General features: G+C 35.0%; 1 protein-coding gene across 3 annotated transcripts in view; it reads left to right on the top strand.

Moving 5' to 3' along the window:
- The window catches only part of EVI5 (ecotropic viral integration site 5), a 180,763-nt gene that overhangs the window by 68,337 nt on the left and 97,670 nt on the right, over window positions 1-14,756 (top strand). For all 3 annotated transcript variants that reach the window (XM_069478215.1, XM_069478214.1, XM_069478213.1), the window contains 3 exons: window positions 6,816-6,869; window positions 8,751-8,783; window positions 9,356-9,502. In XM_069478215.1, coding sequence (XP_069334316.1) covers window positions 6,816-6,869; window positions 8,751-8,783; window positions 9,356-9,502 — 234 coding nt within the window. The remainder of the gene's footprint in view (window positions 1-6,815; window positions 6,870-8,750; window positions 8,784-9,355; window positions 9,503-14,756) is intronic.

Below are 14,756 nucleotides of genomic sequence, written 5' to 3'. Positions count from 1 at the left end.
GCTGTTGATCATAGTAATGACTTTGGCCTTTACTCTGGTGAGATGGAAGCCGTTGGGGGTTTTCAGTAGAGGAGGACAAGATCTGACTTAAGTTTAGTAGCTTTTGGCTGCTATGTCAAAAGTAAATTGTTGGGGGTAATAGCAGCTCTAAGAAGGCTAATGCAGGCAAAGGATGATGGTGGCTTGGACTGAGGGGGTAAGAAGTGTTTGGATTCTGAACAGATTTTAAAGATAAAACTAACAGATTGAATGTAGAGGTGTGAGAGGGAGAGGAATCAATCAGGTGTTGTGGCCTCAGCAGTTAGAAAAATGGAGTTCCTGTTACCTGAGATGGGGAAGACTACAGGAGGATCTGGTTTTGAGGGGGATACCAGGAGCCCAATTTGGGATATTTTAGGAATGAAACGCCTAGGAGATACCACGTAGCCCCTTGAATATTCACATCTGGAGTTAAGAGAAGATAGGCGCAGAATATAAATTTGGCAGTTGTCAGCAGGTTGATCATATTGAAAGCCATGAGAATGGATAAGATTACCTGGAAAATGAGTGTAGATAAAATAGAGAAGAATTCAAGAATTGAGCCCAAAAGTAAGCCAACATTTAAAGGTTAGGAAGATGAGTACTAATAGAAAGCAGCAAACTAGGAGCAAGGTAGGAGAAAACTAGGTTAAGTGTAGTGTCTTAGAAACCAAGAGAAAGTGTTCTAGAATGAGAGAAGGATTTACTGTGTCAAATACTGAAGATAGTTCTTGTGAAAGGAGGATGGAGAAGTGACCATTGGGCTTATTGGCATGGTGATAAACTAGAAAAGAGCAGAGAAGTAGTGGGTACTAAAACCTAACTGAAATGGAAGTAGAAGTATTAGAGATATTTTTCAAAGAATTTTCTATAAAGACGAGAGAAATGGAACAGCAGCTAGAGACAGTAGAAATGTTGAGTTTTTTGTTTTTTGTTTTTTAGATAGGAGAAAAAAACTACATGCTTTTATGGTGATACTGAAGTAGAAAAAATTGATAATTATGAATGAGTGAGGATAATTGCTAAAGTCAGAAGGGTATGGGATTTAGTGCATAGGTAGGAGACTTAACTTTGTATGCCAGAGTAGATAGTTAATCCATAGTAACAGGAAGTAAAATAAACTATATGGGCAAAAATCCAGGTAAGATGTAGAATGTGTTTGCAGAAGCTTGTGAAATTCTCTTCTAATTGCTTCAGTGTTTCCAGTGAAATCATAGGCAAGATCATCAGCTGAGTGACAATGGGTTGGAGGGTTGCTGTTTTGAAGAAAGAGGAGTAAGTATGAAATAGTGACCTAGGAGGATGGAAGAAGGAATGGACTAAGGAAACACACTGTTATTGCTAGGAAGCATTAAGAGCCCTACTCAATTGAGTGATTATTCATTTAAATAAACATCATGATTTTGTTTTTCTTCAGTCATACTAACCAGCGTAGGCATAGACAGAGAGTTGGTTTAGAGTAGTGGTTTTTCCAGGCAAGTATACTACTGAGGGGGAGTGGGGTAAGGGGTGATAAAAGCAAGGGAGGATATGTAATGATTGGAAATTAAACTTTGTCAAGAGTGAAGAGAGAACATCAGGGATTAAAGGGCAGTGAAAAGTTGGTAGGATCACTGGATTATCTCAATAAAAAGGAGGACTGTTGGGATTGAGTTACTTTATAAAGTGAGTAAGCTGGAAAGAAAAGGAAATGATTACTAAAGAGTTGGTTGTTTGAAATGAGATTCCCCTATTTTGGGATATTTATGTTGTTTTCACTTTTCATTATTAAAAACAATGTGCTAATGGTTAGCATCTTTGTATACAACAAGTTTTTTGGCACCTATTATTACTTCCATGGCCAGTTGTAAAAAGTAGAATTATTGAGTTATATGACATTAGCATTTTTAACACTTTTGATGTATAGTACATAAATTTCCTGAAGAATGTTTCCAGGGTATGTTCTTCTTAGCAGCAAATTTCCATTTCACTACTACTTTGCCAACACTGAGTATTTCATTCTTGCTTTCACTCTTAGTCACATTTTTTCTTTTCTAATTTGGTGGGTCAAAAAAGTCTCTTTTTTTAAAGGTATAAGGTAATATGTTTTTATATAGCCATATCTATTGATCTTTCTGTTTGTGGTTTTCACTTTAAAGTTTAGAAAACTCTGTTCTACACTCTGGGTGACTGAGGCTGAAGGATTGCTTGAGATCAGCAGTTCCAGACCAGCCTGAGCAAGAGTGAAACCCCATCTCTACAAAAAAATAGAAAAATTAGCTGGTTGTGGTGGCCCACACCTGTAGTCCCAGCTACTCGGGAGGCTGAGGCAGGAGGATTGCTTGAGCCCAGGAGTTTGAGGTTGCTGTGAGCTGTGATGACCCCTGCACTCTCACTGAGGCAACAGAGCAAGACTCTGTTTCAAACAAACAAACAAACAAACAAAACAGTATTTCAGAAAATGTGAGGAAGATATTGAAAAATTAGGAAGAAATCAGTCAAGTGGTAGATTTTAGTTATTAACTTTCCTATATGTCAGCAATAAACAGTTCAGAAATATCTTAGAAAAATAAGTTCCATTTAAAATAAAAGTAAAAGTATATGTAAGAATAACCTAAATGAAAAATAGGATGGACCCTAACAAACACTTTTAAACTTTATGCAGGAACATTTTAAAAAAATGACTAAAGAGAGAAACAAAAAATAGCTCCATGTTACATAAAGATATGAATTTTCCAACAAAATACATATTAACAAATCCAGTCAAATTTAATTCCTTGTAAAATTCCAGAGTGATAAAAAAAAATCTAAAGAATAATTCTAAAAGGTAGACAAAAGTAATGAAATAATATTCATGCCTAACTTCCAAAATATTATGAGCAATGTTATCATTAACTGAGTTATTTGGTATATATTAGGTGTTATGCTATCTCATTTAATTTTTCCAATTTCCTTATAGGTTTTATTACTCTAATTTTCTAGATGAGGAAATGGAGATTCTAAGACGTTGAACGACATATACTGGTGTTAATTGTAGCATGAGGATTTAAACCTAAATCTATTTAATTTCAAAACCCAGTCTCTTAACTACTTTAGTATACTGGTTGGGGGTTGAGGAGGATAAACAAAACCATATACGAATGGAGGAAATTAGCTCTGCTGGGTATTAAAAGAGATTGCAAATCTATAATTACAAAAATACTCTGATATTAGTTCAGACAAAAATATAGTAATACTTGAAGCTTAAATACAATCCTGAAATGGTCTGTATTAACCAAAAATGTCTATTTTATTTATCAATTCATGATAAAAGATATCACACAAATGAGGAAGCAATGTTTTATTGAAAAAGTGGTGTTAAAACATTTGGTTAGGCATTTAGGGAAGAGAATCAATTTAGATTTTTATTTCTTAACAAAATTGATTTCAGATGATTTAAAGGGGGCCAGGTGTCATGGCTAACCTGTAATCCTAGCACTTAGGGAGGCTGAGGCTGACGTATCACTGGAGGCCAGAAGTTCGAGACTAGCCTGGGCAACATAGTGAGACCTTGTCTCTACAAAAAATAGAAAGATTAGCTGGGTATGGTGGCAGGTGCCTGTAGTCCCCAGCTGCTTGGGAGGCTGAGGCAGAAAGATCGCATGAGCCCAGGAGTTTGAGGCTGCAGTGAGCAATGAATGATGACACCACTGCACACTAGCCCAGGCAACAGAGGGAGACCCTGTCTCAAATAATTAATTAATAAATAAACAAATAAATATGGCCGGGCACGGTGGCTCATGCCTGTAATCCTAGCACTCTGGGAGGCCGAGGTGGGCGGATCGTTTGAGCTCAGGAGTTCGAGACCAGCCTGAGCAAGAGGGAGACCCCATCTCTACTAAAAATAGAAAGAAATTATATGGACAGCTAAAAATATATATAGAAAAAATTAGCCGGGCATGGTGGCTCATGCCTGTAGTCCCAGCTACTCGGGAGGCTGAGACAGGAGGATCGCTTGAGCTCAGGAGTTTGAGGTTGCTGTGAGCTAGGCTGACGCCACGGCACTCACTCTAGCCTGGGCAACAGAGTGAGACTCTGTCTCAAAAAAAAAAACAAAAACAAAACAAAAAAAAAAAAACAAATAAATAAAAAGGATGTGGGAAGGAAATTCAGGTGAATATTTTTGGTTCTAACTTTTATTATTTTAGTTATTATTTATGATTTCTGCTGTAACTAACTTTATTTACTCAGTTGCCTAGTTGAAACTAGTTTATCCTAAAAGATCCTGAATCTTTTAGGATAAACAAAATGTTGCCTTTTGTTGATGAAATATGATTGAGGAACATTTTAGGAATTCCATTTGTTTCTTTGGCTTTCTTGACTGTAGCAGCATTTAATAATTGCTTATTTGTGTAGCCCTGTGGCCCCCAAGCCCTGGGCTGCCAGACTGCTACTGGTTCATGGCCTGTTAGGAACCGGGTGCACAGCAGGAGGTAAAGGGGTGGGCAAGGGAAGCTTCATCTGTATTTACAGCCACTCCCCATCACTTGCATCACCACCTGAGCTCTGCATCCTGTCAGATCAACGGTGGCATTAGATTCTCATAGGAGCCCGAACCCTACTGTAAACTGAGCCTGCGAGGAATCTAGGTCATGCACTCCTTATGAGAATCTAATGCCTTATGATCTGAGGTGGAGCTGAGGCGATGATGCTAGCACTGGGGAGTGGCTGCAAATACAAATTATCATTAGCGGAGACGTTTGACTGCACGATAAATGTAATGTGCTCGAATCATCCTGAAGCCATCCCCACCGTCCCACCCCACCCCACCCCTGGTCCATGGGAAAAATGTCTTCCATGAAACCAGTTCCTGGTGCCGAAAAGGTTGGGGACCACTGTTGTAGACCATCTATGCTGCACATAGTAAGAGTAGCCAAGAAATGAAACATTTTTTTGCTCCTCAAGCTGTTATTTTGTAGTCTGAGATTACGCATAATGTCCATTAAAATCATCTAAATGTTTTAGTGAATAGAGCAAGAAAATTTAATTTGCAAAGTATTTTTGTAATAACTCTTAAGATTTGTTCCAGTTTGTGAGCTACTTAGTAAGAGACTCTCATTTCTCTGAACTGAGATTTTATATGTCATATGATATAAACTATATTTAAGTCTTTTTTTTTTTTTTTTTTTTTGAGACAGAGTCTCACTCTGTTGCCCAGGCTAGAGTGAGTGCCGTGGCATCAGCCTAGCTCACAGCAACCTCAAACTCCTGGGCTTAAGCGATCCTACTGCCTCAGCCTCCCGAGTAGCTGGGACTACAGGCATGAGCCACCATGCCCGGCTAATTTTTTTGTATATATATTTTAGTTGTCCATATAATTTCTTTCTATTTTTAGTAGAGACAGGGTCTCGCTCTTGCTCAGGCTGGTCTCGAACTCCTGACCTTGAGCGATCCACCCGCCTCGGCCTCCCAGAGTGCTAGGATTACAGGCGTGAGCCACCGCGCCCGGCCTATATTTAAGTCTTTACTGGCAAAATAATAGATTGAATTGATAGAAGAATTTTCTGAGGAAGATATTTTTTGCAGAAATATAGAGGAAGGGAGGGTTGGAAGAAGGCTGGATTGAGTTCTGGAACAAATTGACATAAAAAGGCAAATGGAGGTTTGAAATTTGAGTGATTGCAAAATGAAGAGGCAATGTTTAGGGGATTCGAAAATGAAGGGGTAATTTATATAGGGGTTAATAAGATATTATATTGGTAGAATATGCAGAAATGATTTTTCAAAAATATAGAGTGATTTGGATTTAATACCTGACAGTAATTTGACATGTTTTTGAGAGTCTGGCATTGAACAATTACGTGATGTGTTTTTTTTCCTTACAACCCTGTTTTACTTTTTGAACTATGAGAAAAGGCTAGTAATTGGAGCTTTTAATTTTTGTAAGTAGAAAACAATTCATGATAAATTCTTTCATATTTTCAGAATTTTATAAGGAATTTTACAACTTGTCATCTAAAACATATTATAAATGGAGACTTGTCAAAACTGACACTTTATTTGTCCTATGAACATGCATTTTTCGGATTTCCTATTTCTTCATTCAACTGACATTTGAATACAAATGATGTAGATAGGCCGTATAGGATATAGGCAAGTTAGAATCTTTTCTATCTAATGGAGATATTAAAACATAAGAAAATATTATGAGTCATAGTAAGTGTAGAAAAGAAAGCAGTTAGTTCTATATATACTGTAGCTTATATTTAAAATTCAGTCACAGCTGGGATGATAAATGTGATCATTTCCTTTACCATGTATTTCCTCCTCTGAACCTTTCACATTTGATAATGTAACCATTTTTAGACTCTTTTCTATTTATTTATGTATTTATTTATTTAAGACAGAGTCTCACCCTGTTGCCCAGGCTAGAGTGCCATGACGTCAGCCTAGTTCACAGCAACCTCAAAATCCTGGGCTCAAGGGATCTTCCTGCCTCAGCCTCCCAAATAACTGGGACTACAGGTGCTCGCCACCACTCCCGGCTAATTTTTTGTTTCTATTTTTAGTTGTCCAGCTGATTTTTTCTATTTTTAGTAGAGACGGGGGTAGGGGGGTGTCTCACTCTTGCTCAAGCTGGGCTCGAACTTCTGTCCTTAAGCAATCCGCCCTCCTGGGCCTCCCAGAGTGGTAGTAGTACAGGAGTGAGCCACCACGCCCAGCCGACTCTTTTCTTATTTATAAAAGGTGGTACATCTTCAGGGCTGTGATTTAAGAATCTTTTTGCCTTTAAAGAGTGTGTGCAAAAAAAATTTTTTTTTTTTTTTTTTTTTTGGCAGAGGTTACGCACAGAGAACAGACTTCTAAAACAACGCATTGAAACATTAGAAAAAGTAAGTAAATGACTACTTTTGCAAGCTTCTTTGAATGTGTAGTATTTTTCTTGTATATTTTAAATAAATCCTCAAAAAATGTGGCACATGTCTCTCCTAAGTTGTGGTATTGACTGCTTAGCTTGCCTTGCTTACTGTTTAACCAAAATAACTTGTCATTAATAAAAATTGATCAGTACTAGTCCTCAAACTTTCATGTTAAAGTTTTAACTGAGGTTATTGTTAGAGTAACATATTGATGCCATTTGTTTTCTTTACATAAAACCTCTAAAAAGTATGTTCTTTCAGAATCTAGTTGGGAATCCATTCTGATACAGCATTTTAAAGATGAATTTCAAATGTTGTCCTGCCTTCCTAGCATGTTGAATGTGGCACTGATTCCTCTAAATCCAACTTTAAGTTTAGTCAAAGTGACTAATTCCTTATATAAAAATTCACTCTCATATTGATTTTAACACAGGAGAATTGTGCATAAACTTTTACTTTTAGAATTATTTTGATATCTGCTTGTTACCTCTTCCTCTCTGTGTCACATATAATAACTGGTCAAATAAGGAAATTTTACATTATTTTTTATATTGTGCTTTTGATGTAATTATCTTTTATAATCATTTCCTCATGCTATAAAAATGAATTGAATAGTAAAAGTACAGTTTAAGAGTTTTGCTTTTCAGATCTAGGATTTGTAATTTAGAAAAAAAAGGATTTGGCTTATTAAAAGAAAATCATCTGAATTTACAAAGTCTTTTGGTGCATTTTTTTTAAACCAGAGGTGAGAGTAAGTGGATTAAAAGCCCCCCTCATGATATTGCCAAGTATCTTGAAATCTTCCCTGAAAATCTATAACTATTCAAGAAATGAGTAAATGAAATTATAGATAGTTTGCAGTATTTGTCTTTTGTTTAAAAAGTATTGATGATTTCATATTAAACAGAAGTGCACAAGGACAGGATGTTTATGACATGTCTGTCTTCGTTGTATAATAATTACAGATACTTTATACTAAGTCAAAAAGTTTCCTTGTATTTTCCACATCATGTTAGAGTTGTTATGAGGATAATTCTATGTTTTTGGTGACTCCACAAGAAGTTTGAGTTTGTTTTTAAGTCGTTTTAATCATGTGCTTTTTTTCACTAAATACCTACTTTACAATAAAATATACATGATCTTAGGTGGTTTTTTAATCTTTAGAGTGAAACATTTTTACAGAAAAAGCATTCTTATGTAATTGAATCTTCAGAATGATAAGGATGCTGTAAGAAAGTGTGAAATTTGGATTTTGCATTCTAGAAAAGTACCTTTTTTTTTGTACTGACTTAGATGGCCTAGATGTGTCACTTAGCACTTAGAATTCTGTAAATACTTATGTATCAATTGGATTCTGTAATCAAAAAAGTTTACTTAGTTATTGCTAGAGTTTATTAAGTTGAGCCCATTATTATGTGTTATGTTTTTCTTGCTTTGTTTCCTTAGAGGTTGCTGTTGCACAAATTGCTGTCATACTTTTTAAGTGGAATGCTTACTCAAATTCCTTCTCCCTTTCATATAAGTGGTTTGACAGTATGGTTAAGTCGAAAAATAGAGATGTAAAGATATGCTTTCAAAAGAAGATATTTGTCCAAGTATAAAAAACCACTTGGAATTTGTGTTTGGTTTCTTTTAGAAGCACATATTTTTCTGTAGTCTATCCTTGTTTTGATACATTTTCTTAAGGTTTAAGAATAAAGACACGTTCAGTAAAAAAAAGTTTTAAAATTTAAATGTCCATTTTAATTAGCAATGAAAAGTAGGTGGAATTTGGGTATGTTTGTTTCTTCTTATTCCTAATTTTATCACTTTTATTTCTTTCTTATATTTCTATCTGAATTTTTCCTTTTGTAGGAAAGTGCTTCCTTGGCAGATAGATTGATACAGGTATAGTTTTGTTGTTGTTTTTTTTTTTTTTTTGTAGCATTTTCTCTAACTTCTAAGGAAAGTCATAAACTTAGAAATCCATGTTATAATGCATGCAATTTTACATGCATTTTCTTAGAAATAATTTTTTGGGTGGTATATGTGGGTGTAAACTTAATTTTTGATAACAGGGTATTATCTTGGTTTTTAAAAGACACCTTTTGCACGTTTTAAAGCTAACCTTATTTTTTAAAATATTTATTTAAAAATGACAATCAGTGGATTCTTTGAAATTAACCACTATTCATTGATAATTTTAGTCCTGCATGTGCAACTCAGTAATATTGCATGAATTAAATTTTTATTGACTGAAAGAAGAATTGTTCTTAAGATTGTCAGATAAATTTTTCATTTAGTTTCCCCAAATTTGCTGGAGTCAATAACAAGCTGCTAGCTAATGATTACCTAGGCTGTTCTATTCTCTGAGGTGATTTTTTTTTTAACATGTCAAAGTAAATAACTAAGCCTCACAAAGGCAGTCTTTCTTGAATCTATCCTAAATTGCTTTACACACAAAAAAATTATGTCCTAAGGGACAAGTGACAAGAGCCCAGGAGGCTGAGGAAAACTACCTCATAAAACGGGAGTTGGCCACCATCAAACAGCAGAGTGATGAGGCCAGTGCTAAGCTGGAGCAAGCTGAAAATACCATCAGGAAGCTCCAGCACCAACAACAATGGGTAAGGAGTCTGGTAGTGCTTTTTCTCACCTTTCTCATCTCCCCTTCCTTTAAACCATTTTTTTTTTTAAAGCACAACTTCTGTGCTCTTGTTTTAAATAATTTGGTTTTTTACTTTAATGAACTCTTATTCCATTTTATGTTCTATAATACTTAAGGGTCTTATTGTGGCCTAAAGACTCCTTGTTCTAACTTTTTTTTTCTGTCTACACTGTTTTGTTAGAAATAGGTAATATTTTCTTTGCTTGCATTATGTTCTAAGTCATAGAAAACAAGCAATGTATATGAGACTTGCTTTTTAGGTTCTAGAAATCTATTTTCATAACAGATATCATTTTTCCAAGGGTAAATTTTAATTCCTAACTTAGGATAGTTTTTATTCATTGTGCAAATAAAATAATACCCAACCTGCAGAATATATGTAATCATCTCATTTATAAAGCTTTGATAATGTGGCAATTTGTATCTTAGGAAATACTGTAGCTTAGACTTCCTACATCAAGAGTTTGAATTATGACTTAAGATGTATGCCTACCTTTTTTCAAAAGGAAGGACATTATCAAGATAAAAAATTAGCCCTTTAAAAATTATGTTAACTAACCTAGGGCACTAAACAGCTGCTGATTATAAAGCTAGCCTCAGGTATCTTTTGTAACTTAGACATCATTTTCCATTGGCAAATTCAAATTAGGGTGATCTTGATCAGAAATATGAGGGTAAAAGAAAAGCCAGCATTTTATCTTTGAAAAGATATTATTTCTTCTTTCAGTTTTCTGTTCTTAAGTAGGAGGTGGATTGTAATAAGAATAGGTAAAAAAAAAAAAAATTGTGTTACACCTAGAACTCTATACAAGTCTGCAAGGCAAATAAATGTTTACAAAGTTGGACATTATTTTTATTCAGTAAAATTAAAAAACGGTATCATCATCTGGGTACAAAACTCAGAAAAAGAAAAAATGGACAATTGAAAGAGCCATAAACATTTTTTTTTCTGTTATATTATTGAATATGGCTAAGAAAAATGAATAGGAAACTGATAAAATAACACTAAAAAGATGGGAATGCAAATATTTTTTTCTATTTTTTTATGAAATGTCAGTAATATCCAATCATAAAAACAGAAAAAAAGAGAATTATGGAGTCATTTTTGAATTAAGCTGAAATGAGTTAGTACAATGTGACTTTTTTTTTTTTAAAAGAAAGAGAGTAACTATGTTTGCATTCAGCATAAGCTGTAGCCATAATACATTAGAATCATGAATTAAGTTTTTTGCATTGTTTTTCAAATATTGAAACCTAGGAGTATCAAAAGGATAGAATGTTGGTTTGTAATGAAAAAGTTAACTGGGAAAGCCAAAATAGCCAGAATTAACTGCATGAACATATTACTGGTAGAAGGTGAACATCTATTGTTGAATGTTTTGATTATAGCCTTTCAGTATAACTGTATGAATTATTCAGAACTTTAAGAATTTTAAATTTGTATCCCAGCAGGAGGTATTGAATTACCACCACTCTACTGCCAAACAGGGGCATTTTATATAATATAAATAGCTTTAGATTTCATTTATGGAACTAGATTCTAGTCCTGTTTTGCTAACTGTGTGATCTTGTATACTTGAAGACAGTTTCTATTTTTTTCTAAAATGATGAAATAGGGCTAGACCAGGGGTGGGGAACCTGTAGCCTTAAGGCCACACGTGGCCTTCTAGGTCCCTAAGTGTGACCTTTTGACTAAATTCGAATTTTACAAAACAAATCCTTTTATTTTTATTAATGCATTTTTGTTCATCTTGTATATTTTTATTTTATTTTTAAAATGAATGTATTTAAAATAACAAAGAATAAAATAAGTTTCAACAAAATAATCCTCCCAGATTGGCACAATTAGAACATTAGTAAGACATAAGGGGTAAATTGACAGCTGCTATGTTCATGATTGAGTTCTAACTTCCCCAGCCTGACTGACTGGCACCACTACCACATGAGGCTGGTTGGCAAGAGTTTATGGGGGTTGAGTACAACAGTCTATTATCAGCTTTTGACAGTGGTGCACTGTGTTTTTGTTTGAAGTGGAATTTGTGAATAGTTGGATAGCTTGACAGTATTTTTTAATTCTGTCTGCTAACAGCCCATCATGTCAAAGAAGACCGAGAGAATACTGAAGGAAGAATTTTTTAATGAGGATTGGAAATTGCAATATTATCTTATTTCTGCTAAAGATAAGATGATTTACTTGCTCTGTGATACTGCAATATCAACATTAAAGAAATTCATCAGCATTGTAACACTTATAGGGACCATGAATATTTTAAATTAGAGGGAGAGGCACAAAAGGTTGTATCCAGAAATTAAAAGATGGAAAGCAAAAGCAAAGACAATTCTTTCAAGCAACAATAAGACCTGGAAATAATGCCACTGAAGCAACTTACAAAGTAGCTTATATACTCAGGGAAAAAAGGGAAGCTATTAGTGATGTAGAAATTGTGAGAGAATTCATTGTTGAAGTTGTAGGATGCTTAGACCCCAATAATGTTTCAAAGTACAAACTCTTTCAAGGAGAGCCATAACTGATCAGCAGCATGAATTAGCCTTCAACTTAACAGAACAACTTCATGTAATACTTCAAAAGGAAAATATATATTATTCAATCGCTTTGGATGAATCAACTGATACTTTTGACTCAGTGCAGGTTTTATACTTCATTCGGGTCATAACAGAAGGTTTTCTTTGCTGTGAAGAGTTACTCGCTTTGGGCACTCTTGCAAACAGAACAGGGGAATAGATATCTTCAACAGCTTTCAAGATAAATGTCATGAAGTTGGACTGAATTTGGTAAATTTAGTGAGTGTATGTACAGGTGATGCACCTTCCATGACAGGAAAACATGAAGGGTTTATTGCACAGATAAAAAAAATATTAACAAATCCAGATGCTTGCTCTTGTTTATTTTCATTGTATCTTGAATCAGCAAAATCTCTGTGCTAAAGCTACTGTTTTTTTTGTGTTTCTTTTTGTTTTTTTTTTTTTTTGAGACAGAGTCTCACTCTGTTGCCCAGGCTAGAGTGCCTTGGTGTCTGCCTAGCTCACAGCAACCTCAAACTCCTGGGTTTAGGCAATCCTTCTGCCTCAGCCTCCCAAGAAGCTGGGACTACAGGCATGTATCACCATGCCCGGCTAATTTTTCTATATATATATTTTTAGCTGTCCATATAATTTCTTTCTATTTTTAGTAGAGACGGGGTCTCGCTCTTGCTCAGGCTGGTCTCGAACTCCTGACCTCGAGCGATCCTCCCGCCTCGGCCTCCCAGAGTGCTAGGATTACAGGCGTGAGCCCGGCCTAAAGCAGCTACTGTTTTAAGTGACACTTTGCAACAAGTTATGAGTATTGTTAACTATATTCGTGCAAATGCAACACAGCATCATCAGTTTCATAACATGCTAGAATTGAATGATGAGGTATTCAGTGTGGATTTGCCCTATCATTCTAAAATACATTGTTGGCTATCAGAGGGGCAGGCATTAGCCAAAATTTTATCTCTGCAAGAACACATAGTTAAATTTTATGAAGAACAGAATCGGTAATATGAATTATTGAAAGAAGATTTCTATAGGAATGCAGCATTTCTATGTGATACCACGTCAAATCAAAATGATTTGAATATTTTTTTGCAAGGTAAAACTAAGTCTATATATGATATGTGGCAAAAAATCCAAGCATTTCAAAAAAAGCTGTCTTTTTTTGAAATACTTCTTCAAAAGGAAATTTCAGATGCACATTTTCCCCAGTTAGCAAAGGTCGTTGATGAGCAGGATGATATATGTGAATCATTTGAAGAATAAATAGCTGTTATAGGCCTGTTAATTGGAGAACACAGTGAAAGGGTCACTGACTTTGAGAATCATGACATCACATTCAAATTAGCATTTCAGCTTTACCTAGCTGATAACACCAAGGCACCTAACGAACTACAGAAGGAATTGATTCATTGTTTGATGCTAAGAAAGGTCCAATTGAAATATGGAAAAATGCAGTAGAATACTCACATCTCTGGCAACATGACGGAAAAATGTTTTCTTGCTTTTCAACCACTTACTGCTGGGAATCTACATTGTCCTACCTAATCCAAATCAGGGCGCCCTTAGGGTCACGATCAACTAAAACGTGGACCTCCATGCTGCAACCAAATATTCAGATGCTTTCCAACAAAAAGCAGACACAACAAAGTCATTAAAAGGTTAGTTAACTTTAAAATTAACAAATAGTTTTCATTTTTTGACGTTATTAAGTACATAGAGTTTTACAAAATAATGTACATTTTTACATACATCTAATTGAAGTTTCTTGAATGTGGCCCTATTTGATTACAGCCTTCCAACACGAAAATGTTCCCCACCCCTGGGCCAGACCATCTCAGATCTCTCTCTTTCACTTTTTAAGTGAACTTTATTAAGGTATAATTTACATGTAATAAAATTCATCAAATTTAAGTATGTAGTGTGAGGTGTTTGAAATGTATATGATTGTGAACCACCAACACAATAAAAACAAAGAATATTTCCATCATTCCCAAAATTTCCCTTTTGTGCCTTTGCAGTTCACCCCTCACCCCTGCCAACCCCAGCAACCCATCTGCTTTCTGTCACTATAGTTTTGCCTTTTCTAGAATTTCATATAAATGGAATTGTAAGGTATGAAACTTTTGTGTCTGGCTTCTTTGACTTAGCAAATCCATTCTCCTTTTTTTCCTTTGGTGATTTTTTAAAAAGTTTTATTTTTAATTGACACGTAATAATTGCACATATTTATGGGGTATAAGATGATGTTTCGATACATGTATACATTGTGAATCAAATCAAGGTGATTAGCATACTTACCACCTCAAACATTTATTATTTCTTTGTGGTAAGAACATTTAAAATTCTCTCTTCTGGCATTTTTCAAATCTACAATACAGTATTGTTAACTATAGTCACCCTACTGTGCAATAGAATGCCAGAATTTATTCCTCCTAAGTGTAACTTTGTACCTGTTGACCAGTCTCTTCCCATTTCCCTCTACTCCCATCCCCTGGCCTCTAGTAACCACCCTTCCACTCTCTGCTCCTGTGAGATCAACTTTTTTAGATTCCATATGTGAGTGTGATCATGTTTATCTTTCTGTGTCTGGCTTAATTTCACTTAATAGAATGTCCTCCAGGTTCATCCATGTTGTTGCAAATGATAAGATTTTATTCTTTTTTATGGCCAAATAG

The sequence above is a fragment of the Eulemur rufifrons genome, chromosome 8 (genome assembly GCF_041146395.1).
Source record: "Eulemur rufifrons isolate Redbay chromosome 8, OSU_ERuf_1, whole genome shotgun sequence".
Classification (NCBI taxonomy): domain Eukaryota; kingdom Metazoa; phylum Chordata; class Mammalia; order Primates; family Lemuridae; genus Eulemur; species Eulemur rufifrons.
The sequence above is the reverse complement of the archived record's forward strand: the minus strand, read 5'-3'. Positions and strand labels throughout refer to the sequence as shown.